The 25,961-nt window shown below is 34.4% G+C and overlaps 1 protein-coding gene across 8 annotated transcripts; it reads left to right on the forward strand.

The window, feature by feature from the left end:
- Positions 1–22,771: 22,771 nt before the first annotated feature.
- On the forward strand, positions 22,772–25,420 carry LOC113319153 (target of rapamycin complex subunit LST8-like). Of its 8 annotated transcripts, none has more exons than XR_003345169.1 (7): positions 22,772–23,012; positions 23,161–23,285; positions 23,399–23,431; positions 23,764–23,948; positions 24,074–24,190; positions 24,311–24,427; positions 24,576–25,415. XR_003345169.1 is itself a non-coding variant. In XM_026567431.1 (7 exons), exons 2-6 carry the CDS (start codon positions 23,271–23,273, stop codon positions 25,084–25,086), a joined length of 327 nt encoding a protein of 108 aa, XP_026423216.1. In that variant the 5' UTR covers positions 22,772–23,012; positions 23,161–23,270; the 3' UTR covers positions 25,087–25,094; positions 25,171–25,415. The 8 variants fall into 8 exon arrangements, 4 of the variants coding, with proteins under 4 accessions (XP_026423216.1, XP_026423217.1, XP_026423218.1 ...); XR_003345170.1 differs by having other exon boundaries at positions 23,857–23,948; XM_026567431.1 differs by lacking the exon at positions 23,764–23,948 and having other exon boundaries at positions 25,042–25,094; positions 25,171–25,415.
- The last annotated feature ends 541 nt before the right edge of the window (positions 25,421–25,961 follow it).

A 25,961-nucleotide genomic window follows, 5' to 3' on the forward strand; every position in this document is an offset into this window, starting at 1 on the left:
AGTCGCTTGGGTAGATTTAAGACAAGCCGATTAGTCCTCATGGAAGATGGGCGACCTGTGATCACGACGACATCTCACTGGCTCCTTGAAATCATATCTAGTCCGATCAATTTGGTTTTCCAAATTAGATGGACGAGATCGTTTTGCGGCAGTTTCATACTGCCGTTGGTCGAATTCGAGTTTTTTAAGCCGTGTGACCGGCGTGATTTGGATAACCGGATCGAGGCCTTGTTGACGGGTTCGAAGCAATGCGATTGGTTGGGGATAAAGTTGAGCCGTCAATGAGTATGTCCACGCCTCACTGGTCGTTTAAAATCAGATCTAAGCCGACCATGATTGATTTGATACTACCATGTGCGGTCTTAATTTCATTAAAAACCTTTCTTAACCGCGCGGCTGACCTACTTTGAGCTAGCGGTTATGATTGTTGCAGAATTTCTATGAGAGTTCCGATTGGTTGGGATAGAAGTGGGCACGCCGATGGGTACCATTAATATCGCTTGGTCGCGCCAAGAAAAGGCTAAGCTTGAGAAATTGGCAGGCCAAGTCGTACAGTCATGATCATTATAAGACTGACATGAAGAATCTAGATTTAATTTCTTAAGAAATTAATCGCGTCGGGCAGCCAACTTCTACCTTTAATTAAAAGTATGAGCTGCGACTTTGGAGCGATTTGATTGGCTAGTGAAAAAGAGGGTACGACAGGCAGCAAGATAGGGCATGGTCGGTCAGGCATGGGCGGCGCTAGCTAGGGAAAACCGGCCGGCCAAGCCACGCATCTGCGCCCCTTTTGTTGCTTCCTTTATGTGCCGCAATTTCCCTTTGTTTCTTATTTTCCAAATTTTAATAGGATTTCTCTCCTACTAGTTATGATAGATTAATTTTCTAGTTTTCCTAGGTTTAGTCTCTCCCAATAGGGATCGAGATATTGCAAAGACCGCAAAAAACGTAATTTTTGTAAAAATTAGGTTAGAAAATTGAATTTTGTGAGATGACCAAAATTAATCAATTTTTTTTGAATCTTGTACGTTGATACAAAATCACTAATTTTATTCTCAGAGAGCAGCGTAGCTTGCGTGCTTCTGTTTGAGTACTTTCATGCACATCTTAATCCTGACACTTTGGGAAACTCATGTTTCTCAGCCGAGAACGAACATTAATTGTCATATCATGTCAATATTAAGATTTTAGCTGAGAACATGTCATAGGAAAATACTCAGCAAACCATGCATTGGTGAATACTGCAGGTGGTAGACTAATAAAATTTACATAATTTTCGGGATTTTGTAACCAACACTATTCTAAATAAATTTCATATATATACGTATGATGAACTGCTCAATACATATCTAAGCAAATAGGCATAGGAATTCATTACCTTTAAACGACTCTATTTATTTGCAGAACAAAGGCACGTAAACACTTGTTTTTCTGACTTTAGCCCTGAACTAAAAACCACCATCAACACAATGTTATTTATTTTTTTGCATTATATTGTTTTTCTACAAGAATGAAATATCACATTTGTACGAATCTAAAACTAGATAATATTAACTCATGTAAAGAACCTACAAGGCTCGTTCTTGTTGAATTCGTATCTTGAAATATAGATTACAAGACTTATTCTTATTGTAATTCAGTTCATGAACTGAAAATACATGGGATACCAAATACACCCAATTTTTTCGTTTGGCAACCTCTATAGACAAAAATTAATACAATAGCAAGTAGACCAACTTAATGATCCTTGACAATATGAGTATAGATTTTATATCCCAACTTCTAGTCAATCAGTATGTATATAGACACAAGGTCCGTGAACATTGTTAAGCATAGTACTTGGATGATCTCAAAATTCAATATCCATTTGTATCTAAATAATCCAATCGGAATTCTACCAAGTGGTTAAACTTGTTATCTATCTTTCAAGATACGAATTCTACAAGAAACAAGTATCCTAATCAATTACAATTAATCGGATGTATCTATTTATATTGAATACGTACGAACCTGTGCAAATTCAGTTATAAAGATAGACAATATAATGCGGAAAGGGAAAAACACAAGACACCAGAAATTTTGTTAACGAGAAAACTGCAATTGTAGAAAAACCCATGGACCTCGTCCAGATTCGATACCACATTGTATTAAGCCGCTACAAACACTAGCCTACTATCATACTTCGGACATGAATGTAATTGAGACCAAATCCACCCTACAAGCAATTTACTTACAGTCACGCACCTTACGTCTCTTGAACCTCGTAAGGATTTATGCACTTTATTCCCTTTGTTGAAGTCATTTACATCATAATATTTGGTAACCACCTCTCAAGAATAATCTTCAAAAGATCACTAAAATAAGTTTTCAGATATCTATATATGTTTTAGGAATCACAAAGTCTGAGACGAAGAGAACTTTATAATTTCTATCTATCTTGCCTGAAAGAGATAACGAGAACCTCGATAACAGAAAAGCAAGATCAGGATTCATGAATTATCAAGGTAAAGATAGTCGGACTGGATTCACGAATCCCTAAAGAGAACTCTTTTAGTCTTATACCTAATTATGTTTCTCCGGTATAACCTAGGTCAATAGATGACGACTCTAGAATCAACTAGGATATAAAGTGTCAGGGATCGATTTTTCTAGTTGAAAGAGCATCTTTATTTATAGTTTTTCAAAGATCAGGGTTAGCTTAGAATTAAAGCTAAGATAAATTGAGAATCAAGCAAACTTTATTCTTGAAAATACAATAGAAAAATATACACATATGTTCGTTAAATGAACAGTGTGTAGTGACCATTAGGTTTGAAAACTTCGGCGAACGAACTAAAAGCAATTTGATATTCATTCAAACACTTCAGAGTTTAATCATGATCCACACACTAGTGCTTAAGTTATCAATAAAGTCTTAGAAATGTTTAAGAGAGTTCTTGTAATGCTAAACGTATTGTGAATATAAGTCTTTGTGCATTTACTAAATCGGGTTCGCCAACCCTGAATACTTTTGAACTCACTTGGCAACGCTTCGTGAACCCAGTTCACCAACTTTCATCCTATTATTCCAACTTATAAAAATTCAGTTCACCACCAGTTCGCCAACCAAGTTCGTGATTTGTTCCCAACTGAACTTGCGGTTTGCGAACTGGTTCGCCAACCTTCATGTATTTCTGAAACTTAGATATCTACGGTTTGAAACCTGATTTCCAACCTACCATGATTAGATATATTAATAAGTTCAATATTTATTTTCTATGATGTTTGAAACATTCCCAAGTGATAAAATCATTTATATGGGAAATTTTTAATTGATCCACAAATTAATTCATAAAACTAATATTGTTAAGGAACTTTTAACATCTTTGCATAGAATCATATTTCGAGATTTTTCACAAGACAAGCTTGACTCAAATCTTGTTCTTTTTAAATCTACTAGAAGTCATACGACATAGTCTCAATAGATAAAATGGTGAGATAGTAAGTAAAACAGAATGGTTCAGTCTTCGCATACATGGTACAGAAGTTCTCCAAATGTCTTCGTCGATCTCCAGTCTTCAAGGGTGATATCTGATAATCAACTAAAAATTCTAACCTATCCTAAGACTTGAATTAGTAGATTAGAAATCAAACTATAGTTTTGATCATCTAACATTGACAACAAGCTTGAGATAGCAAAACTTATGGGTTCAACCGAACAATGCTCTCACATGAATAGTTCGGCAATATAGTAGGTTCACCTTGTTAAATTTTTTTTCGAAACATAACATATAGATTGTACAAGAATTTTTTATATGGGTTTCCGGAAAAAAATTTGGTGTACTAGTTACACTCTCCTTTTCAGTAGGCTAGTGTCTGTATCGACTTAATACAGTTTGGTGTTCAAATCTGGACGAGGTCTCTGGGTTTTTTCTACTATTGCGGTTTCCTCGTTAACAAAACTTCTTGTGTCTTATGTTTTTCCTTTTCTGCATTATATTTTTCATCTTTATAATTGGGTTCACATAAGCTGTACGTATTCAATCTTAGTTGACACGTCCATATAATTGTGATCGATTATGGTACTTGTTTCTTGTAGAATTTGTATCTTGAAATATAGATAACAAATTTATTACTAGGAAGAATTTTGATTAGATTATTTGGATACTTCAGATTAGATTATTCGGATACGACTAGAATGATCTTGGATATAAAATTTTAAGATCGTCCAAGTACTCTTCTTAAAAATCAAGTTCACGGACTCCATTGTCTATAATTTCAGATTAAGAAGATATATAGATATAAACTTTATATACATATTGTAAAGGATCATTAAGTTGGTCTATTTGCAATTTTATTAGGTTTTTGTCCATACAAGTTTTCGAACGAAAAAATTGGTAGTGTACTTGGTACCCTCTCATTTTCAAAACATAATAAATATAAAATCTAAATAGAAACACCTCATTTATGACCATAATCATTACAAAGTCGTCATTTAGATAACGTTTTGCATAATAACTTTCTTGTGTTTTTGTAGCATATCATGGACTCATTGTTTCTACTGACGAAACATCCCTAGTCTATCTACACTTTTATTTTCGGTAGCTTTATAAATAATTTTATTTGCATAATGGTGTTATGATTAATAAGACATAGAGGAACACACACACGATCATATAAATCATGTTGAAAACTGTGAAACTTCATGTGAAGTTTGATGAAAATCTTGAATTGAGATTGTAAAATACATAATTGAATAAAGGTGCGGGCTTGGGAAATTAAGGAGTCATCATATTATTTGTGTTAAATATATGTAAAGCTTCAACTCTAATCTCATTTCCATCATCTATTTCAAATGTATGTTGTTGAGCTTCACAGCCAAAGAGAAACATGTATTTATCTTTTCTATTAACTAATTAAAGATAAAACAAAATATCTAGTATACAAAAACGAGAAAAATACTCGCACACAAGTTAATTTCGAAATAATAGAATATCTCAATCTCAATATTTTTGTTAAAAAATATATAGAGAAAACAAAAAGAAAAATCTAAATAACCCTGAAGTTAAACTCAATATGCGCCTAGCCAATTGGTTAAAAATATGTATAACTAAAGTGACGTATTGGTAGCTCAAGGAATAAGTCCTAAAACTATGTTTTAACCTAAACCTGCAAGTATACATGATCTAAAGTAGTGAGTGAGCAAATAAGGGGAAGTCCACAGGGACAAGGAGGGAGCTGGTGTTGTATTCTAAATCTTTCTAGTGACTAAAAGCACTAGGGCATTTGAATTCACCCAATAACCCTAAGCTAAGGCAATACCTATTCAAATTATGTTCTTGTTCCTTTCCAGATAAAACTACAATGAATGATCTATCAGTTAATCTCCCTAACTCACCCCTAGTATAAGTTGTCTTCTTACAGCACAACCTATCACAGGCTCATTTGGTTTAATTAGCTAACTGTCATTCCTTTATCAATTAAGCACATTTCTTCTTCCAGAGAGGTCTCAAATGGATGACTTATCAACCAACTTCTCTAACTCACCCCTAGTATCAACTGTCTTCTTACAGTACAATTGATCACAGGCTAATTTGATCCATTAGCTAACTATCATTCCTAAAGCAATGAAGCACAATCAAGAACAACAACATGAACATGAATTATCTTAACATATGATTATGGGTTTCATCAAAACCCTAGATATTAAATTATAACATGATGAACAATACTGAAAATAAACTACTACAACTTGGTGCACCGGCTAGCCCGGGCATGCCCAAAATCAACACCTCTGTCTTCAATTTATACATGCAAGCTTTTTCCCCAAAAAATCCCCAAACAGTAAAATTAGGGTTCACCAAATCTTACCTAATTCGATGAAATAACTGCTCCATCACGTCGACCCATCCTTCTATTTCTCTTCCCGCTCCATATCCTGCTCCAATTACTTCTAGCTCATCAACCTATTTCACCAACTTCACACCTAGGGTTCAGTGGCGTGGAAGTAGATGAAATTAGTTGTTGAGGAAGATGTAGGACGTGGTAGTGATGATGGTTTGTGGTTGTTAGAAGCCATGATGGCTTTTGGTGGGAGTTATGGTGGTTGAGAAGGGGCAATGGAGGTGATGGTGGTGGCAGAGTTTTCTCTGCAGACGGAATGGAGAAGATGGAGTCGATGGTTTTGGGAAGAAGGGTGCGTTTGTTTTGCGGGTATAGGTGTTAGGCGCTCGGGTGTTGAGCGGGTTCAGCGAGGTTTGATGATCTGCGACAAGGAGCGATGGATGGGAAGATGGTAGGTGGATCCAACGACGATACGGAGGTAAGCGTGGAGCGACCGTCGGATGAAGGGATGTAGCAAAACGGACGACCCAAGATGGATATGGGCGTTGCGATGTAAAGCGGGGGCTTCGGAGTTTGATGTGCGATGATGGAGCGACCGTAGGATGCTGAAATGCTTCGATCTGACGGCTGAAATCCGAGACGGGCTTGGATAGTGGAAATGTGTTTGAGTAAGGGTTTTGGGACTTGGGTATGCCAAGCCCATATCTTCTTTAAGGACAATTCTTCTTCTTCAAGCCCACTTCTAGCCTTTTGGTCTTGTGCACAACATTCTTCGCGGCTTCCTTGTGTAATCTCCCGGCTTTTCACTACTTTTCTGCTCTTTTCGTCCGCAATTCATCCAATTTATTTATTACCTAAAAATGCAAAATTAATTAAAAAATATTTATTCTTGAAAACAATGAAAATACAGAATATGGGATAAAATGTAGAATTAATGCACAAAAGATGAGTTAAATGCCAAGAAAAATAATAGAAATATGCACTTTTTAGCACTCATCAAATACCCCCAAACCTGAATTTTACTTGTCCTCAAGTAAAACAAAACTAAGGAAATCCTATATACCACTGTCGCTGGTCTCTCGAATGCATTTAGCGTATGCACTAAGCCTTTTAAACCACTAAGTGTCCCTAGTGGACGAGTTGAAGTCTCGTGAAGGTTTGCTTAGAACGTACCTACAAAGTTCTAGGTCAAATATAAGCTCAGATTCCATCAAATGTGACATGTGCAAGTCAGTTTAAGCTCACAGCAAAATGGAGATGTCAATCTAGCTATCAAGGCACAATCCTAGCACTGATAACAAAAAAAGACATGTGATAAGAGTGTAAAGTGTATCTACACATGTGTAAAGAAAGATCTGAAGTTATGACTACTAATCACCAAGAGATAGTTTCTCAGGCTAAGAACCAAGGTCGAAATCTAGCTAGCTGTCCGGACTTTACGAGAATTGTGAATGAGTTGGAGGTATTTCACAATTACTCGCGTTGTACATCAATGGCATACACCCTCCTTGCTTATTACAAAAAACACAAAATGACTCTTTACATGACTCTTATTTACATTGACTACTCTCTTTTATTTTTGGAACAAGAGAGATGGAATTGATAAATACTTGATTTTTTTTTTTGATTTTTTTTTTATTTTTTTTTTTTTTTTTTTTTTTTTTTTTTGAAAAGGAAACACTTTTGATACAATACAAAAGGAAACAAAAGATTACATGACACTTTGCAAGAGGTAGCCCTTTTTGATGCACCCAGTTAAATTCGATGGTTGTCTTTCTTAATGTAACCTCCACCTTCTATCCCAACCAACCAAAGAACAAGCTAGTCAAGTTTCGTTCAGTATTCTAAAGTGATTGGCAATCGTAACTTCCTATCAAACACCTTGAAGATCGAGGCCATACATGTATTGGTAGATCGTGCGCGTGCAAATTTCTTATCACTATGTGAATTGTGCTAGAATCAGGGTGCCTAAATATCTAGACTAAGACTCCTAATAATACATATTTGCACAAGAGTCAACATTTCAAGGTAAATGAGCTCCATTTTTATGTTTTTCATTTTTTTAATTTTTTTTTTGAATTTTTTCATTTTTTCAAAAGAAGGAGTTCGTTTTCAATTATGCATATTATGGTATCCTTCATACCCCCAAACCTAAACTAAACATTGTCCTCAATGTTTCAAATATGGAAAAATTAAATGCAACATATGAAAGGACATGCTGAGTAGAGTAAAAGGAGAGAGAATACCCGATTTCGGCGAAAGCAGAAAACTCCGTTATTCAAGGCAAATCCAACATATTTCAGCCGAGATCATATTGGATTAGCAAAATATATACAAAAGGAACAAAATTTTTAAAATTTATCTACTGGATTATATACAAAAATTCACCATACACTAACAATCTAAAGAGTTGAGGATCAACCCAAAAGACAAAGTGTAGAGGTTTCAACAGCTTCACACAATAATAATATGATAGGCATGCAAGTGAAGCTGTGAAACAAAATGAGCTACCCCCAAACCTGGATTTTACAGAAGATATAATTTTGAAAACAAAATCGCGCAGTTTCGGGGGTTCATCATGCACAAGGTCTAGCTCGAAATGAACTTTGCTAGGGACGGGTACACATGCTAATTCCAACTGTGGTTCCTCAAATGTATTATACTTAGAAGCAAAATAGTCCAAGAGGACTTGGGAAGCACACAGTTCCAAACCTAGATTAGGGACTCTCAGAAAAGTTGGTTTGACAATATGGGTACAAACCAAATCTAGGTTGGGTGGAAGGCCATCAGATTGTGACTCATGTAGGAGGATAGGCACATCATTACTAATCACATCAACATCTCCTAAGTCTTCTACAAGTGTCACAACATGCTCACAATCATCAATCAAATTAGCAAGTTCACACTCAGAATCATCAACATCATCAACAGATTTGTCCTCATGCATCGGCAATTCAATGGAAATATCACAATGTGACCTAGGTAGAGAATCAGACACATCACTTATATGTTCATGCATAATAACATTAGTGTCTACAGAAGATTCAACTATTCCTATGTCATGCTCATCTTCACAGAATAATTGTACGAATCCCATGTCAATATCAAAATCATATGAATTACAATGAGTATTAGAAAAAACAACATTCATGAAGGTCGAGGGCGAGAAGCCATATGTTATTGAACCAACAGGTTCCACAATATTTTCATGTTCTTCTAACATATCATCATAATCATCATAATCATCATCATGGTAGCATGCATATTGGTCCTCATTAAAAGTGGTGGTGTCATTAGTCGATTCATGTTCCTCTAAATTAGGTTCATATTCAACATCATTTACATGAATGGGACTAGACACTTCATTAGGGACAACATACATTTCCTCATGAATTTCCTCCTTTTGTAGGTGAAGCAAAATCTGATCTAAATATGCCTGAATTCGTGATGTAGATCTATCGAAGTTTTGCTCACTGAGTCTGAAAGCTTCTGTGGTGGAGTCTAAATTCATGGGAGTACAAAAATTTTCATGTTCAAATTGTGGTGATTGGTACATGTGTGCATGGTCATTAGGGTTTATAAAAGTTTGATCGCAACCCTCAAAGGATTGATTATGGTCCCAATGACTACCATTCTCACAATTTATGGGCATTTCATACCTTGGATTTTCTCTAGATTGCCTAAAATCATGCAAACTATGACAATTCTCAACAGGGTGGTCTAAACTACCACATGCGGGACATGCATAGATTTCAGGTTGCCTAAGAAAATTAGATGTGACAGATTCCTCATGTGATTGCATTTCTAAAGCTGCGATTCGAGCTTCTAATTGATCCTCAAGAGATGATTGTGTGAGTGAGGTATTAGCAAAATGTTCATTTTCACGTTGTGGCGAATGATGCATGTGTGAATAGTCATTAGGGTTCATGTATTGAGGCTCGGGACTTTGAAAATGTCCATAATAATTCCTATGACTATTGACATCATGGTCTATGGGAGGTTCATAACGTGAAGTATGTCCACACGCAAGTTCTCTAAAGGATTTGTTGTATTCCCCAACTGTAGACCAAGATCTAGACATGATTGGGCTCAAAAGCTAAGTAACTATGTTACAAAGCCCAAAATTTGGTTTTTAATGGGTTTGGATTTTTGGGAAAAATTTGGTTTTTATGGGAGTGAAAGACATTTGGTTTTTGATGGGATAAAAGAAAAATTTGGTTTTTAATGTGGGAGCAAAATAAAATTTGGTTTTAAAATCTGGGAGCAAGTAAATTTTTTTTTTTTTTTTTTTTTTTTTGAACTTATCCTAGCATAAATTAGCACAACCCATAAAAGAAAATAAAAACAACAATAATAATTACAAACCCATAAAAGAAAGAAAAAGAAGAAAAAGAAAAATTATTACAAGCCCAAATAAAAAATAAAGAAAAACAAAAATTATTACAAGCCCACAAATTAAAAATGGAAGCCCACAGGTTGGGTTCTCTTAATGGGTTTAGGCTTACTTGCTTAAGCACAGCCCAGCTGCTCAGTTAGGTTGCAAAAGCCCAGTTGGGCTTTGGATCATCCTAAGCTTTTGTCTTTGTTGAGGCCCAGTTGGGCTTGGCTCAACTTGTTAAGCTTGGAAGCAACTTCAGCAGGCCCAGTTGGGCTTGTGATTTTCTCCTCAGCAGCACAGTCCTGTTGGGCTTGGTCTTCAGCAGGCTCACCAGCTCAGGGCTTTGCAGCAGGAGCAGATCAACAGCAACAGGTGCAGAAGGCAGCAGCAGGCAGCAACAGGGAGAGTAACAGCCTCAGTTCCACCAGTTCACCAGCAACATCAGAGGCAGTGCAAATGGGCTAAGCAGTTCACAGCAGTGCACTAAAGCAACAGGCAAGAAGATGCTCTGATGTTGTGCAAGAACAACAAGCCAACAACTAGATGAAGATGTAAACAGCAAGAATGCCCTGTAAACATCAAATGATGCAAGTGCAGCTGCAAGTTAAAAGCAGCAGCAAGCAAATGAGCAAGGAAAGAAAAACAACATATGCGCCGCAACCGAGTCCCCGGCAGCGGCGCCAAAAACTTGGTAGCTCAAGGAATAAGTCCTAAAACTATGTTTTAACCTAAACCTGCAAGTATACAGGATCTAAAGTAGTGAGTGAGAAAATAAGGGGAAGTCCACAGGGACAAGGAGGGAGCTGGTGTTGTATTCTAAATCTTTCTAGTGACTAAAAGCACTAGGGCATTTGAATTCACCCAATAACCCTAAGCTAAGGCAATACCTATTCAAATTATGTTCTTGTTCCTTTCCAGATAAAACTACAATGAATGATCTATCAGTTAATCTCCCTAACTCACCCCTAGTATAAGCTGTCTTCTTACAGCACAACCTATCACAGGCTCATTTGGTTTAATTAGCTAACTGTCATTCCTTTATCAATTAAGCACATTTCTTCCTCCAGAGAGGTCTCAAATGGATGACTTATCAACCAACTTCACTAACTCACCCCTAGTATCAACTGTCTTCTTACAGTACAATTGATCACAGGCTAATTTGATCCATTAGCTAACTATCATTCCTAAAGCAATGAAGCACAATCAAGAACAACAACATGAACATGAATTATCTTAACATATGATTATGGGTTTCATCAAAACCCTAGTTATTAAATTATAACATGATGAACAATACTGAAAATAAACTACTACAACTTGGTGCACCGGCTACTCCGGGCATGCCCAAAATCAACACCCATGTCTTCAATTTATACATGCAAGCTTTTTCCCCAAAAAATCCCCAAACAGTAAAATTAGGGTTCACCAAATCTTACCTAATTCGATGAAATAACTGCTCCATCACGTCGACCCATCCTTCTATTTCTCTTCCCGCTCCATATCCTGCTCCAATTACTTCTAGCTCATCAACCTATTTCACCAACTTCACACCTAGGGTTCAGTGGCGTGGAAGTAGATGAAATTAGTTGTTGAGGAAGATGTAGGACGTGGTAGTGATGATGGTTTGTGGTTGTTAGAAGCCATGATGGCTTTTGGTGGGAGTTATGGTGGTTGAGAAGGGGCAGTGGAGGTGATGGTGGTGGCAGAGTTTTCTCTGCAGACGGAATGGAGAAGATGGAGTCGATGGTTTTGGGAAGAAGGGTGCGTTTGTTTTGCGGGTATAGGTGTTAGGCGCTCGGGTGTTGAGCGGGTTCAGCGAGGTTTGATGATCTGCGACAAGGAGCGATGGATGGGAAGATGGTAGGTGGATCCAACGGCGATATGGAGGTAAGCGTGGAGCGACCGTCGGATGAAGGGATGTAGCAAAACGGACGACCCAAGATGGAGATGGGCGTTGCGATGTAAAGCGGGGGCTTCGGAGTTTGATGTGCGATGATGGAGCGACCGTAGGATGCTGAAATGCTTCGATCTGACGGCTGAAATCCGAGACGGGCTTGGATAGTGGAAATGTGTTTGAGTAAGGGTTTTGGGCCTTGGGTATGCCAAGCCCATATCTTCTTTAAGGACAATTCTTCTTCTTCAAGCCCACTTCTAGCCTTTTGGTCTTGTGCACAACATTCTTCGCGGCTTCCTTGTGTAATTCTTCCCGGCTTTTTACTACTTTTCTGCTCTTTTCGTTCCGCAATTCATCCAAACTTTATTTATTACCTAAAAATGCAAAATTAATTAATAAAAATATTTATTCTTGAAAACAAAGAAAATACAGAATATGGGATAAACTGTAGAATTTATGCACAAAAGATGAGTTAAATGCCAAGAAAATTATATAGAAATATGCACTTTTTAGCACTCATCACGTATGTTCATCAAGTACTTACTCAACATGAAGTAACCAATCCTAATTTAATTGGTAAATATGGAAAAATAAAAATCAACGGAACAAACAAAAAGACAACAATATGTTAACAGGTACTTGGAAGGCGTATTTCAAAATAATATTATAATACCAAGACATGATATTATGAAATTAGATAAATGAGATAGATTAAACAATTTTTGGAAATAATAATATTTGTAACGCATATTGTTGAGCCAATTTTGAGGAGGTTGGAAGTGAGAACTGGTTCTTAGATATCCTGATACCACTGGTGTTTCTAAGGAGGTAAGTGAACGTAATTGAGCTTTATGGAATATATCAACACTCAGTTTGAAGCATAATAATAAAATATATATATAATAGAAGAGTAATCTTAATTATTAATTTATATTATTACGTCATTGTCTATGAGGTTTTCAAAAAAAAAACGTCATTGTTTAAAAGAAAAGCTAGTATTTGTATTGTAAAGTTTTTGTTCTTTAGAAAGAAAAAAAAATCTTTATTTTTCTGGTGTGGGGAGTTTGTGAATTTTAGTTGAATAATGACTTATGTTATATAATTGCTATGGAAAATCCAAAATAATTTTATTTATACAAGATAATGGGATGACCAATTGTGTCAAGGATGGGAAGGGAATTCTATTATTTAGTAAGACACCAGTGCATAGGTTCATCAAAAACAGTTGTATATATTTTATTAATTGCAGGTAACTGAATTCTAGTTGATGGCGATCAAAAATCCAATTCCCACAGTGAGAAGATATCACAAAACTTTTTGGTGCAGGTGACTATATTCACTTATTCTAAGTATTTATATTTATATTATTTTCCCTGTACCATTTTCTTCATTTTACTTAATACACTGCAGTTGTATTATTTCAGTAGGACGATTATGTGAAACGACATACATTTTCACGTATTAAAGGTCATGTTATTCTTAACTAGAACTTTACAAGGGGATAGTCAAACAAGATTTCCGTGGACTTCTATTGATTTTTAATTTGAGTGACTTCTAGAGATTCTCTGAAAATCTAGAGATTCCTAGTGATTCTCTGAGAGAATTTTAGAGAGTCTTTGTGACTTGCAGAGACAAAAAAATAAGATTTTTAGGGATAAAAAAATGAGACTTGTAGAAAGTTTATGTGATTTGTAGAGAAAAAATTTATGTGATTTATTTATTATTTACGTTACAGTAATAATAGAAGTACCATGACCACTTAATGAAATATGTGTCCATTGTAAAAATAAATCCCATTGCTGTCATATGCCTAAATTTTCATTCACTTTATTTTAATCGTTCCCCATTTTATTTTCTATGCGGAGAAAAAAATTCATAACTTCTAAAATATATATTTTAAAATCGATATATATCACAAAGACTCATATAGACGATTTTAAAATATATATTCTCCAATTTAACAAATCACTTTATTCCATATTTTGTCTTGATTACACCTTTCCAAGTGGCCCTTAAGTGTATTATTAAACGAGGAGAGAAAAAAAAAATGGTTCACTACCAAAACCAAAAAATCTCAAAATTTTCAAGTCTCCCGAAATATCACCTCTTGAGGAAAGATTTCTACCGTGCCTATTTTTAAGAAAAAGTCTCTCCAAATCTCTGAAAACAACAAACCAATGACTTTTAATTCTCCTTCGAATAATTGGAGCGTTGGGTAACTCTTATGAAATCCTAATCCAATAACATGGAGTTTCAAATAATTTAAATGACTTGAAAATAGTCTCTAACCAATAACAAGAGACATTAAAGACTCTCTAAAAGTCTCTATGGACTAACAATAATTTGCGAACTCCCAAAAGATCATTCAAAATATTATTTGACTAACCCCCGTTAGTTGGTTAACATCGCCTTGAAGGTATTTTAATTGGAAGTCTAAGCTCTGGATCATGAATTTTGGTTTGATAGTATAATGTTACTTCTTAGTGCAATTAGAAGGTTCCAATTTTGAAGCCTTTTTTATGATTTTTTTTTCCACCAATACTTTCATAACAACAATAAATAAGATTTTTTTTTATCGAGTAACAAGAACAAAACAATACGATAAAGAAAATTCAATAAGTATAGCCATTGGTTATATAATTTAATCGTAAATGCACTTTTACATCTTCAAGAATTGAATTGTGAGTCATAAATTTAGATTTGTTCAAGTCTTTCTCAATCATAATCGTGGCCAAATTTATTTTTCAAATTATGTTGGATAAATCATAGTCAATCTTTATCTATCTAAAAAATAAAATATTATTAAAAAAATTACACAGTTTCGGAACATAAATTCTAGTTTAATTTTATTAAATTTAAGAGAGATATACTCCCTCCATCCCACTATTAATTGACCTATTTATTCTTAGTTTTATCCCATATTAGATGACCTATATCACTAAACAATGAGATATTCTTAAAATTATATTTTTAGTTGATTATTGTTAGCATGGGAAATGTATAATTTTGTAGGCATGTTTATATTCATTGCGTAAGTTTTTTAAAATATTTTTCAATGGTATAAAGTTTGCGAACATCCATGGTGTAGTTTGAGAAATAAATCATTTCTAAATTTTACTATTATCAATAAAGGTATAACTGTAAAAAAAAATATATTCTTTTTATTGTCTTAAGAATTATGAAAACTTGAACTAGATCATCTAATAGTGGGACGTAGGGAGTATTATGTATTAGCATTAAGCAGGTAGTTCAATGGTTACGCACTTGAGGTTGGTGCTTCTCCCATGTTTTCGTTTGAAAGAAAAAATATGAAATGAGATTTGGGATTGGGGAGTATAACCCTAATTAAAAGAAAAAGGTCCTAGACAAAGTTGGATTTTATACGCACACCTTGCATTGCCTGAGGTCCTGACGGTCATATACTTTCTAAAATATATGAATAATTGTTGAATATTAAATTATTCTTCATTGTATTCGGTCGAATATTATCGAGGTTTAATAAAGAAATTACAACATCAAATCAATGAAGTACCTATATCATTTAATTAAAGAAAAACAGGTCATATTTTGCCATAATTTTAGAAGGTCAAATCATGTGCCAGGTCATATTCCGTCAAACATATAAATACATCGTTACACGGTGTTTTCTTCTCAGAACTAAACCTTTTTTTTCTTTCTCTAGCACTATAAACCTTTTTTTCTTTCTTTCTAGTAGTCAAACCTAAACTATATCTCAACTTCCTCGTTTCTAAACATGAACAGACGAAATGATGTATCTAGTTCATCTTCCACACTCACAACTTCTAGAGAATACAAAGTAAACGTATATTGTTGTGGTGCACTTCTTGGTGAAGAGGCGATAATCATTGCCAACCCAAGAGTGGTTCCAGAATAGTTTTTGAACATGTTAATGCTCGGTGATCCAATCAGGTTCCCAAACATTACAAACCTTAGTAAGAAAACATCGCATTTTATCAACTATTTCCCGGTGCATCTTCAAATTAGATGTTGCATCTTGTTCGGTGCAGGAAAATGGGCATTAGCTTTTATGTTTCTGGTTTTATTTTGTATGTTAATGGTTAGGTATTATTAATTATTGATTAGGTTATTATGATAATTTGTCGGTTTTACTGATTTTACAAGAATAATCGATAAGTATGATTTGGTTTGGTTTGATTATCACATGTTTGAATGTTGTTATGATTGATTTATTGATCTTTAGATGACACTTTGTTCTACAAGGGCCGTTCATGATATTAGTGGATCTAGAGATCCAACTAGTCGCAATGAAATCGAAAGCTAAATCAAAGATATGCTTCTGGGGGTTTTGTGCTCCACCAAGACTGTATTGCTCCTCTCTTTACATGCTGAGCGATGAGGGAAACACTGACAACCCATTTGACAATATCTACCAAGCTAGTGTGTATGGGGTGATTATCTATACATAGATGATCTAGAATTTTGAGATCATAATAAGTATTTGGTGGGTAATTTTAACACCCGCGACCCAATTAAATCTAAAACATAAACTTTTTGTTGCTATTTTCGTTGATCTTTTATTTTCTCTCATGTTCCTTTTTTAACTGTTCATCTTCCTCCATTACTATATGAAACTACTACGGGCGAAATTAAATTAACTCAAAACTTATATCTTAAAATTTAAATCTTACCAAACTGCTAAATTGAAGGTTCGATTTCAAAAAATCTCTCTACTAGTATACCAATGATTATTTGAAACATCAACTGGATTCTAGTATTACTAAAATCTCTAACTATTATGTAATTTTATCTTGTTAACACATTATTATATATGCAGATCTATGATAACACATGCACAAAGAACAAGTTGAGGTGAGATTAAGCGAATGAGTTGGTTAAAAAAATCGAACAAGAAAATTAATAAATACTTGAAAATCATATGGATTATAATGAATTACAAGGGTATTGTTAATTGGTTTGAAGCAAAATCTAATTTTTGCAAATCAGAAGAAAGGATCGGAAAAACAGAACACCGAAGAGACAAGTTGGTAAGAGATAGTATTTAAATTCTTTCATTATTACATGTAGCTCTAAAAAGATATAAACTAAAACCATTATAATGTTTATCAAAATTGGTTTCACTCCAATATCTAAGACTTCTAACAACAAAAATAACGACAAACAATTATGTTGTAGTTTTAATCAGGGCGTGGCTATTGAGAATATCCATCAAAAACTAATTATCATCTAAAATTTAGATCTTTTGTAGATAATCATTTGATAGTCACACAAGCTTGGTATAACTTGTTAAAATGATGGTTGTCAACATATCCCCTCTTGAAACATATCGAGATTTACAGTCATACCAAACTCCTCAAAGAAATCTTTCTGACATAAAAAATAAATCAACAACCTAAATCAACTTTCTTTTGTTGTAGAAAGTACTTAAATCCAAAGGTACATGTTAACCTACCGAATACGACCAGAGAACATAAAAACTTTATGTTTATCATTTGATTTGAAGACCATCAATAAAATGACATTGTATTCTTCTAAGTCAATTGAAGCTGGCATTATAATTCAAAAGGTACAATACCCTAGACACTACTATCTTTTTCACAGTAAAATCCTTCATCAGCTTATCTAAGATCAGACATTTCAACGTATTCTAACTCAATATACTGAAAGTAACTTGAATATCATTCTGTAAAATGCAAGTTACCTCAAATTTGCAAATACATCAGAATATATACCGATGAAAAATGTCTATGATGTAGCATTTCAGTCTCAATTATAAATAATATGGATGCATAGGTTTTTTTCCTTCAATATCAACACCATTTCCCTGATCAATTAAGAAGTATCTTGGTCATCTTGAGTTGATCTTATCATATTAACATTTTTCGATATGATGTTGAATGAGTTGTTTTTATTTGTATCAGGTCATATTGTCTCTGGAACTGCAGGTGGTTGAAAGAAATACTACTTAAATCATAATCAGAAACTAAAATCTCCATTATATATTTGATTTTATAAAAGGTATAACTTCCTAAATGCTATCCCGTCCTTTAGTTATTTGATCTTACGGGGTTCAGTTGGATTTTTTAGCCCATCCCTACAAGACTTTTATGTTCTCCAACATACTGAAAAATGATTAGATATATAGAAATTTTCATAATCACAACTCAACCTTGTATTTTCATATGTTGAATGTTGTCTGGTGTATATCGTTATTTGCTAGTAAAATATTAACTAAGAGATTGGTATCCGTATTATTAAGATCAAGGCTTACCTTTAACAAATATTTCCTATTTGATGAATCATGATAAAATTACAGGCGTTACGAAAATACCCATATAGTAGCAAAATGCAACAATTATTCAGCTTTAGTCCAAAGGATACTACAACAATGCCTTAAATTGGAGTACCGTTTCTTTTGGAAAGGAGAATGAAGTGAGGGGTATTCTATAAGTGTTTTTCTGCATAATGGAGTTATTTTTTCTTTGGGAGAAACAATTTTCGTTTTCTCCTTAATTTTTGTTAGAGCATGGCTCGGTTGAACACACCAAGCGTTGGTATGTCAAGTTTGGTTGTCATATTTTAGTGAATCAAAACTCATGTTAAGAGTCGTTTGATTATGTACTAGAGTCAAATTTGTATAGGTTAGCTTGAAAGTATTAGGATATGAGACATTACAAGTATTGCGAAGTCTTGAAGATGTGAAGAAGCAAGGATCTACAATGACAAAAGTCATCATTCCACTTGAGGTTAGTGATATTTGACTTGAAATGTTTCATTCCCTAACGTAGCTTTCAATTTGTGCATATTGAAAACATAACTGCGAAGCATATTTGAAATCTAGATAGACATAATATTAAGGAATACAATGCGAGGTTTATTTCTTAACCATTAAAATTTGTAGATAAGACATCGCCATAATCATTTGAATGCTATTGTGATTAGGTATGGGTATGAGGTGAGGATTTCATCATAGGGAAAAATGCTTACATGTGTTCTAAGGAAGTAAGTTCATAAACTTGTTTGTGGTCCGAAAAGGAAATTTCCAGGTGTTATTGGTTTTGTGATTCATTGTATATCTTATGAATAACAAATATCTATGATATAGTATAACCGCTCACAACTTGTTGTGTTCTTGGTAGAACTATTCACAAAGGCCTGACTTATGTATTGGTATAACTTTTATTAGTAAAACCGATCTTAAGTAATCACCTGTGGTATGATCGGGTTTGTGTGTCTGACCAATTTTGGGAAAGGGTAACCGATCCAAGTAAGAGGTGCAGTACATCACAAGGGGGCTGATCCTTGTATGGGGTGCAACAAGGTCTATAGCGGAAAGGGGAACCGATCCTATTGACATGTGCAACACATATAAGTTATATACCATATATATGTGTGGAACCGATCCTAGTACCTAGTCACCCGAATTTCGAAAAGCTAGTGTGACTATGCACAGAACTCACATGGAGGTAGAACTGAAACTTGTTTTGGTGGAACCGTTAAATCCATGATTGTGATTGAATGTTGGTTTGATCAATCACATAGTTCTTGAAAGTCAAATGAACCAATTCTAAACTTTTTTGGAAGTGTGGCAAATCGGTTTCAAGGTTGTAAGCGTGAAACAGAACTTAATAATTAAATATGTCGACAAACTTTGAACACGTGCTGTGAATGTTTATTTCTTTAATTATTCAAAGATATTCGTTAACGTCTAAGGGAAGAGAATCCCAAGATCGAAACATAAGTAAGTAAGAATATTTTAATTAAGGTTATTAATTTCATTTTGTAAGGAAATTCCATAATTAGTAATGTGCATTTACTAATTAGATTTTCCGAGAGATTTCGATCGTTATCTTTGGACATAGCATTTCCAGGAATTATGAAAACCGATATTGTACGTTATTGAGTATCTTGAGAATATTTTCGGTTTTGGAAATTCCTTGGTGTCCAAACTTCCTTGTCTATAAATACTTGAAGTTTTCCTTTCTAGCAAACTAATCTTTCGTAACAAAAGACTTCCTCTTTTGTTGTTGTTACTGGTGTAGCCGCATATTCAGAGAGGAGAGTAATCTAATTAGGAGAAATATCTTACGTCCGCTCAGTTTAAAGTCTTCTTTGGGATTGAGAAGCACTAGCGTGTACCGTTGGTGGGAAACTAGATAATTGTGGTTTATCTTTTGTTTTCGATTGATTTTATTGACTAACTGTGGTTGAAATCTGATTGCACCTAGTTTGTTTATTCTTGAGAATCTTCTCTTCTGATATAAGATTCACTCAAACTAGTTCAGATTTTCAACATGTATCTTTAGACTGTTGTTAGTTCTAAAGACGATCTTGTAATAATCCATTGTTAACAGACTGCGTTCTATGCGTGATTGATCACAAGAGATTCAAGTGATTGTGTGCAGGTTTTTATTGAAGATTTAAGAAGATTTGAAGACAAATAAGATATTGAAGATCTCACTTGGGTTTTATAATCTTTGGTGTGCACAATATTTGTTTCGGTAATAGAGGATCCAATTAATAATCGGTTTATCCTTTTGGTAGATTGGATTGATTAATTGACTATATCGGCATCAACACGGTTCTTCGGATTAAAGGTGTTGTTGGCTTAATCTTAAACGATTACTTCGGTAATTGAACATAAGATAGATCTAAGGACCTGATGAAGGAGTTTATGTTAAGATAAACGGAAGAGCCTTTGTCCGACTCATATCACTTGGTTGAATAGAGTTGATACCAAACAGATTTGTTGTTCCTTTACTGTTTGAAATACGAACCAAAGGAATTGTTCCAAGTATGTGACTTATTCATAATTCGGAGGCGTGGGAATACATACAAAACTAGGTGAACTATAGGGTTAGTTACTTGGTCTCAACTATACGAAGTAGGTGTAATTTTGTGTAGCGGCTTAATCCCGAGAGTATTCAATTATGGACAAGGTCCCATGGTTTTTCTGCATTTGCGGTTTCCTCGTTAACAAAATTCTGTTGTGTCATTTACTTTTATTTTCTGCATTATAATTTTTTTATTATAATTAAAGTAAATTACACAAACGTTAATTCCTATTTACTTTATAACCAATCATATTGTGTTTGGTTAAGTCTGAACCTTTGTATCAAGCAAACATACTTCATTGTTGTATTTTCTCGATCTCATATCCATAGACGATCACACGAAGTGTGAACCGATTAGTTGTATTTTCTCGACTCAGTCCATAGACAATTCGGAGAAAGGATTTTTAGGTAGAAAAAGTTTTAGCTTGAGGTATATTTGGGTACCCTCGCCTTTTCAATTGGTATCAGAGAAAGAAAACACGAAAAGATCTAACAATCTGTGTTTGATGCGATCCAACCTATAAGACATGAGTCAAAGTAAAGTTAAGAGAGAGTGAAAACTAAAAAAAGACTCATTTAACGTATCGCAATACGTTGAAAGTTTTGATTTTAATAAATGTTTAAAAGGGGCTTCTTCGTCAAGTTCAACTTGCTCTTCTGAGAATAATTCCGAATGTTCTAAAGACGAGATTAAGTTAAGTCCTGTATGCGTAGTCAATGATTCAGACTCTGAAAGAACTCTTCTTGATGATGAGAAAAACATTAATTCATCGAATATAGAAATATTTCATCAAAATGAATTAAGTGAAAAAATTATCTCATGTTCAACTGAACTAATTCTTGCATTAGAAACAGAAAAGAAGCAATTAGACGATATAAAGTGTCTGCAAGGTATGATTGATCAACTTATCGTTGGTCTTGACTCCTCAAACTCTGAATTTGATTCTCTAAAAAATGAAGCTTCATTATCTGAAAGAAAGGTTGAACAATTGCCTTGAGAAAGGAAAGAAAATACCTGATTCTAAATATATACAGAATCTTGAGGAAAAAGAAAGTTCTAGTCTTTCTCGAGCGGAACTTTTAGATATAGATCGTGATGCTACTCTTGAAAAAGTACATTTGTTGGAAGAGAAACTTGCTGATTATGATGCAAGTATTAACTCTCAACAAAAGAGTTTTGAAGAGAAAGAAGGTGTATATCTCTCACGATAAAAACGCCTTGAGGATGATCTATAGCCGGTGCTCTTGATGAAATCAAGACGTTGGAAGAACAAAATTTGGAAGTGAAAAAGTCCAATAAAAGCTCACACAAGTTAACCTCAATGGTAGAAGCAAGTATAAATCATCGTGATACACGAGGATTGGGCTACAAGGGAATAAATGCTTCAAATATTAGCAAAAAGGTAGAATTTATTAAAGATACAAATTCTTCTAAACTAGAGGCTTCCATTGATGACAAAGATGCTCATATTTCTTGTAAAGAAGAAAAGTCTGTCAAGCCTAAGAATACACTAGTGGAAAATGGGGTATTTCTGACCCACATCCTCGACCCTTAATGGCGGTCAACTGACCGTGGACCGGTCAAAAGGGTCCTATATTTAATAAAAATGCAGAGCACATCTAGGAGTATCATAAACGGTCGTGGTATAAGAATTTTTATTACTATTTTATTCCTTGTTCTTTAACCCACGGTGTGACCGATGATCCTAGTTTTTACTATAGTTAGGATTTCCAGGGCCCCACCTTTTGATGGCCACGATTCAGCTAACCCTATTTCTTCTTTTGACCTCCTCACGTGTATCTCTTTCAATTTCTTATATCTATTCTATCAAAAGAGAACGAAACTCAGTTCTATTTCTTCCTCTCACAGCCGCACATCAAATCCTTCTCTAAATCATTTCTCTTAGGGCTTGATAGTCATGTCTACTAGAATACCGGAATTTGATTTTCTGCGCTACTAGAAATAGAGGTGAAGGTGTTTAATCAGGAAGTATAAGAAGGCATGGGGTTGAATATGAACAATCTTAGACCGGTGAATCTCACAGTGTTGTTGACTACAGATTCACAATGAATATGATACATGGTAAGTTTTTTATTTTGGTTTTCTCTTGTATTATAATTTGGGGGTTAGGATTTTGATTTTATAAATTTTAAGGCTCGATTGTTTGGATGAGTTAGAATGTTGTATATTATTTATCTTGATCTGAAATAATTTGTTCTTCCTAAATCAGATTTGAAATGGTCTTTGTCGATTTTCAAAAATAAAGATCGCATAATAGTTCCTGCTGCAGATGATGAGATTATGGAGGTCGATGACTTTGAATCCCCTGAATAAAGATTAATGCTCTTATTTCTGGTTAGTATTCAATTTATCTTCAGTTTTTTTATTTAATTTTGATTTTTTTTTTACTGTAGGGTTTATGAGTTTTGGTTTTAATTCGTTTCAGTTTGTGTTTTGTGTGATTGTAGATGTGGAAGAATTTTTCACGCAGTGCAATCCTTGTGAGGATATTTCTTCTCCTTCTATCTATATCTCTATTTACACCATTTTTGTTAGTTTTGGGTTTTTTTTTTCCATGTTTTTTAGTTTTTTCAGTATGACTAGTAAATCAGGGTTGATTTGAGGGGGTTTTCTGGTTAGGGTTTTTGTTTTCTTGATTTTTTGATGTACAATTTTGACCGACTTATAGGATTTGATTTGATTTTGATTAATAATTATTAGTGTTTGAAGAGGATTTTAGTGTGGGGTTTCAAAATGAGTGATTGTATGTTGTGTTAGCCTGAGATAATGGGTTTTGATACTTAAGAATGACCCATGCATGTGATTTTTGTAGTTAAACTTTGCATTGTTGCTCAAATGGAGTTGTAGTATGTGATCAAATTCTGGGGTTGATGCTCAAATTGATTTTGTAATTGATTGTGTTAAGCCTTGGTTTGTAATTGTTGGAAATTCATCATTGGTGGAACTGCAAATATTCGTGTTTGGGATTTGATAGCAAATTCATGCAGTTGTGAGTTGGTATGTACTGGATATTTTATTGCTATGTTGAACATTTTTGGTTTCAAATAACAGTTCTATTACCTTATGATTAGGAGCAATTGTAGACATTAGAAACCTTTTATCAAGTTTACAGTATAATTCAGGTGCCAGAGGTGGATACGGCCGTACGATCTGTCACAGTAATGTGGGATGAAAGCTTAGTTGTTGCGGCAAACAATAATGAAACTTGTTATGTTTGGCGCTTGCAACGTGGGACTCAGGTTTCGTATCAGTTATGTAACAATATATGTTCTTAATTTTATTAACAAAAAGGCATGTACTGTTTTGATAAGAGTCTGAGCCTTTTTTGATTAATCTTAAGCATTCGTATTATGATGCAGACTATGACAAATTTTGAGCCGCTTCATAAACTACAAGCACATGATGGTTACATCCTGAAGTGTTTGCTTTCACCTGGTCATATAGCTCGTGCATCTATAATTTTCATAGTCGATGAGGTTAGTGCTATATTCTAATTAGGTTTTCGTTTTGTTTCGTAATGCTAATTTATTTTTGTAGTTCTTAAATCTCAAAAATTTTCAGAAAAATAACAAAAGACTATTTAAAGATTGTATTGTATGTGGTTTCATTTATTGTTGTATCTAGGGATTCGTCTTCAAGGGAAAATGAGTGGAGTTGATCATAGGGCTTCATTTTTTCAATTAAAGAAAATGATTAGTTTGAGGGTTTAAGGAAATATGAATTGTGGGTTTATTGAGAAACTCAGAGACAGAAGAGTTAAGTGAATTTATTTTATGAGAGGGATTTTGTTTTGGGTAAACAGGTGGTGATATTTGACAATAGTAGTGGTTCAGATTATGATTTGAGGTTAGCAATGAAAGAAGATGCCGATGGTAATGAGAGCGGTACACAATTTCTTATAAGAATATTACAGTATTTAGAGACACCTCAGTATCTGAGACGTGTGCTTTTTCAGATGCATACAAGCTTAAGATTTGTGGTACATTTTCGTCCTTTAAAAATGTGCTATAATGTATGTATTAGACATGTATAAATTTGTGTAGTTGATTATGGATATGAATTTACAAAATCTGCTTGCATTTTTGCGTAGGGTTTGTTATTGCTGCAATATGTACATATACAATGGAGGTTATGAAGCCTAAGGTGTTGTATCTTTATACATATCTATAAGTAGAGCTTGATGATATTGATACATCTTTTTTTTTCTTCTGGGTGACAGGGGGAGAATTCTGTGAAGGCACAAGTTTTCATTTAGGTTCAAAGGTCTTGTAGATGATGGAATTAGATAGGGTATTCAATTAGGATCATCATCATCGGAGTTTACAATTTTGCTGTTTAATCAATAGTTTTTTAGTTCATCGTTTGTAATCGAATCCTAGAACTACAGATTGCACTGGTTAGAACTACAGATTTTAATCACTTGTGTAATTTGAAACCGCTGAATCAATGAATGTTAAATTGAATGATCATTTGCGTGCAAGTTTCATTTGATTCTCATTTTTATTTGACTTGAATTTGGTTTTCATTTTATTCTCATTTGAATTCTAATTTGAGTTTCATTTGATTCTCATTTGAATTCTAATTTGAGTTTCATTTCTGTTTGATTTCAGATTCAGTCAGGCCAGATAGCCAACCTGAATCTGTTTTTTTTATATTAAGATTTATATCTAGACTGTCTGAAGACAGTCATAACGTTTTGACCGTTAAAATCGGTCGTCAATATAAGATTTTCAACGACCCCCAGAGACACGTCATAGTTGAAAAAAACGCTCAAACAACGACCCTTTCTTCGACCGACAAAACAAGTCATAGATACGAGTTAAATGACTTGCTTTGTCGGTCGCGAAACTGTTGATTTCCACTACTGATAGTGTTCAACCAGCAGTAATCAAAGAAGGCACTTCTTCTAATATCAAGAAAGCAACAACGTTGAACAAAGATAAGAGGAAGAAGAAGAAGACTCGTCGATCTCCAATGCAAAAGGATCCACAAAAAGGTAACATTAAAACT

Source organism: Papaver somniferum, chromosome 10 (assembly GCF_003573695.1).
Source record: "Papaver somniferum cultivar HN1 chromosome 10, ASM357369v1, whole genome shotgun sequence".
Lineage (NCBI taxonomy): Eukaryota > Viridiplantae > Streptophyta > Magnoliopsida > Ranunculales > Papaveraceae > Papaver > Papaver somniferum.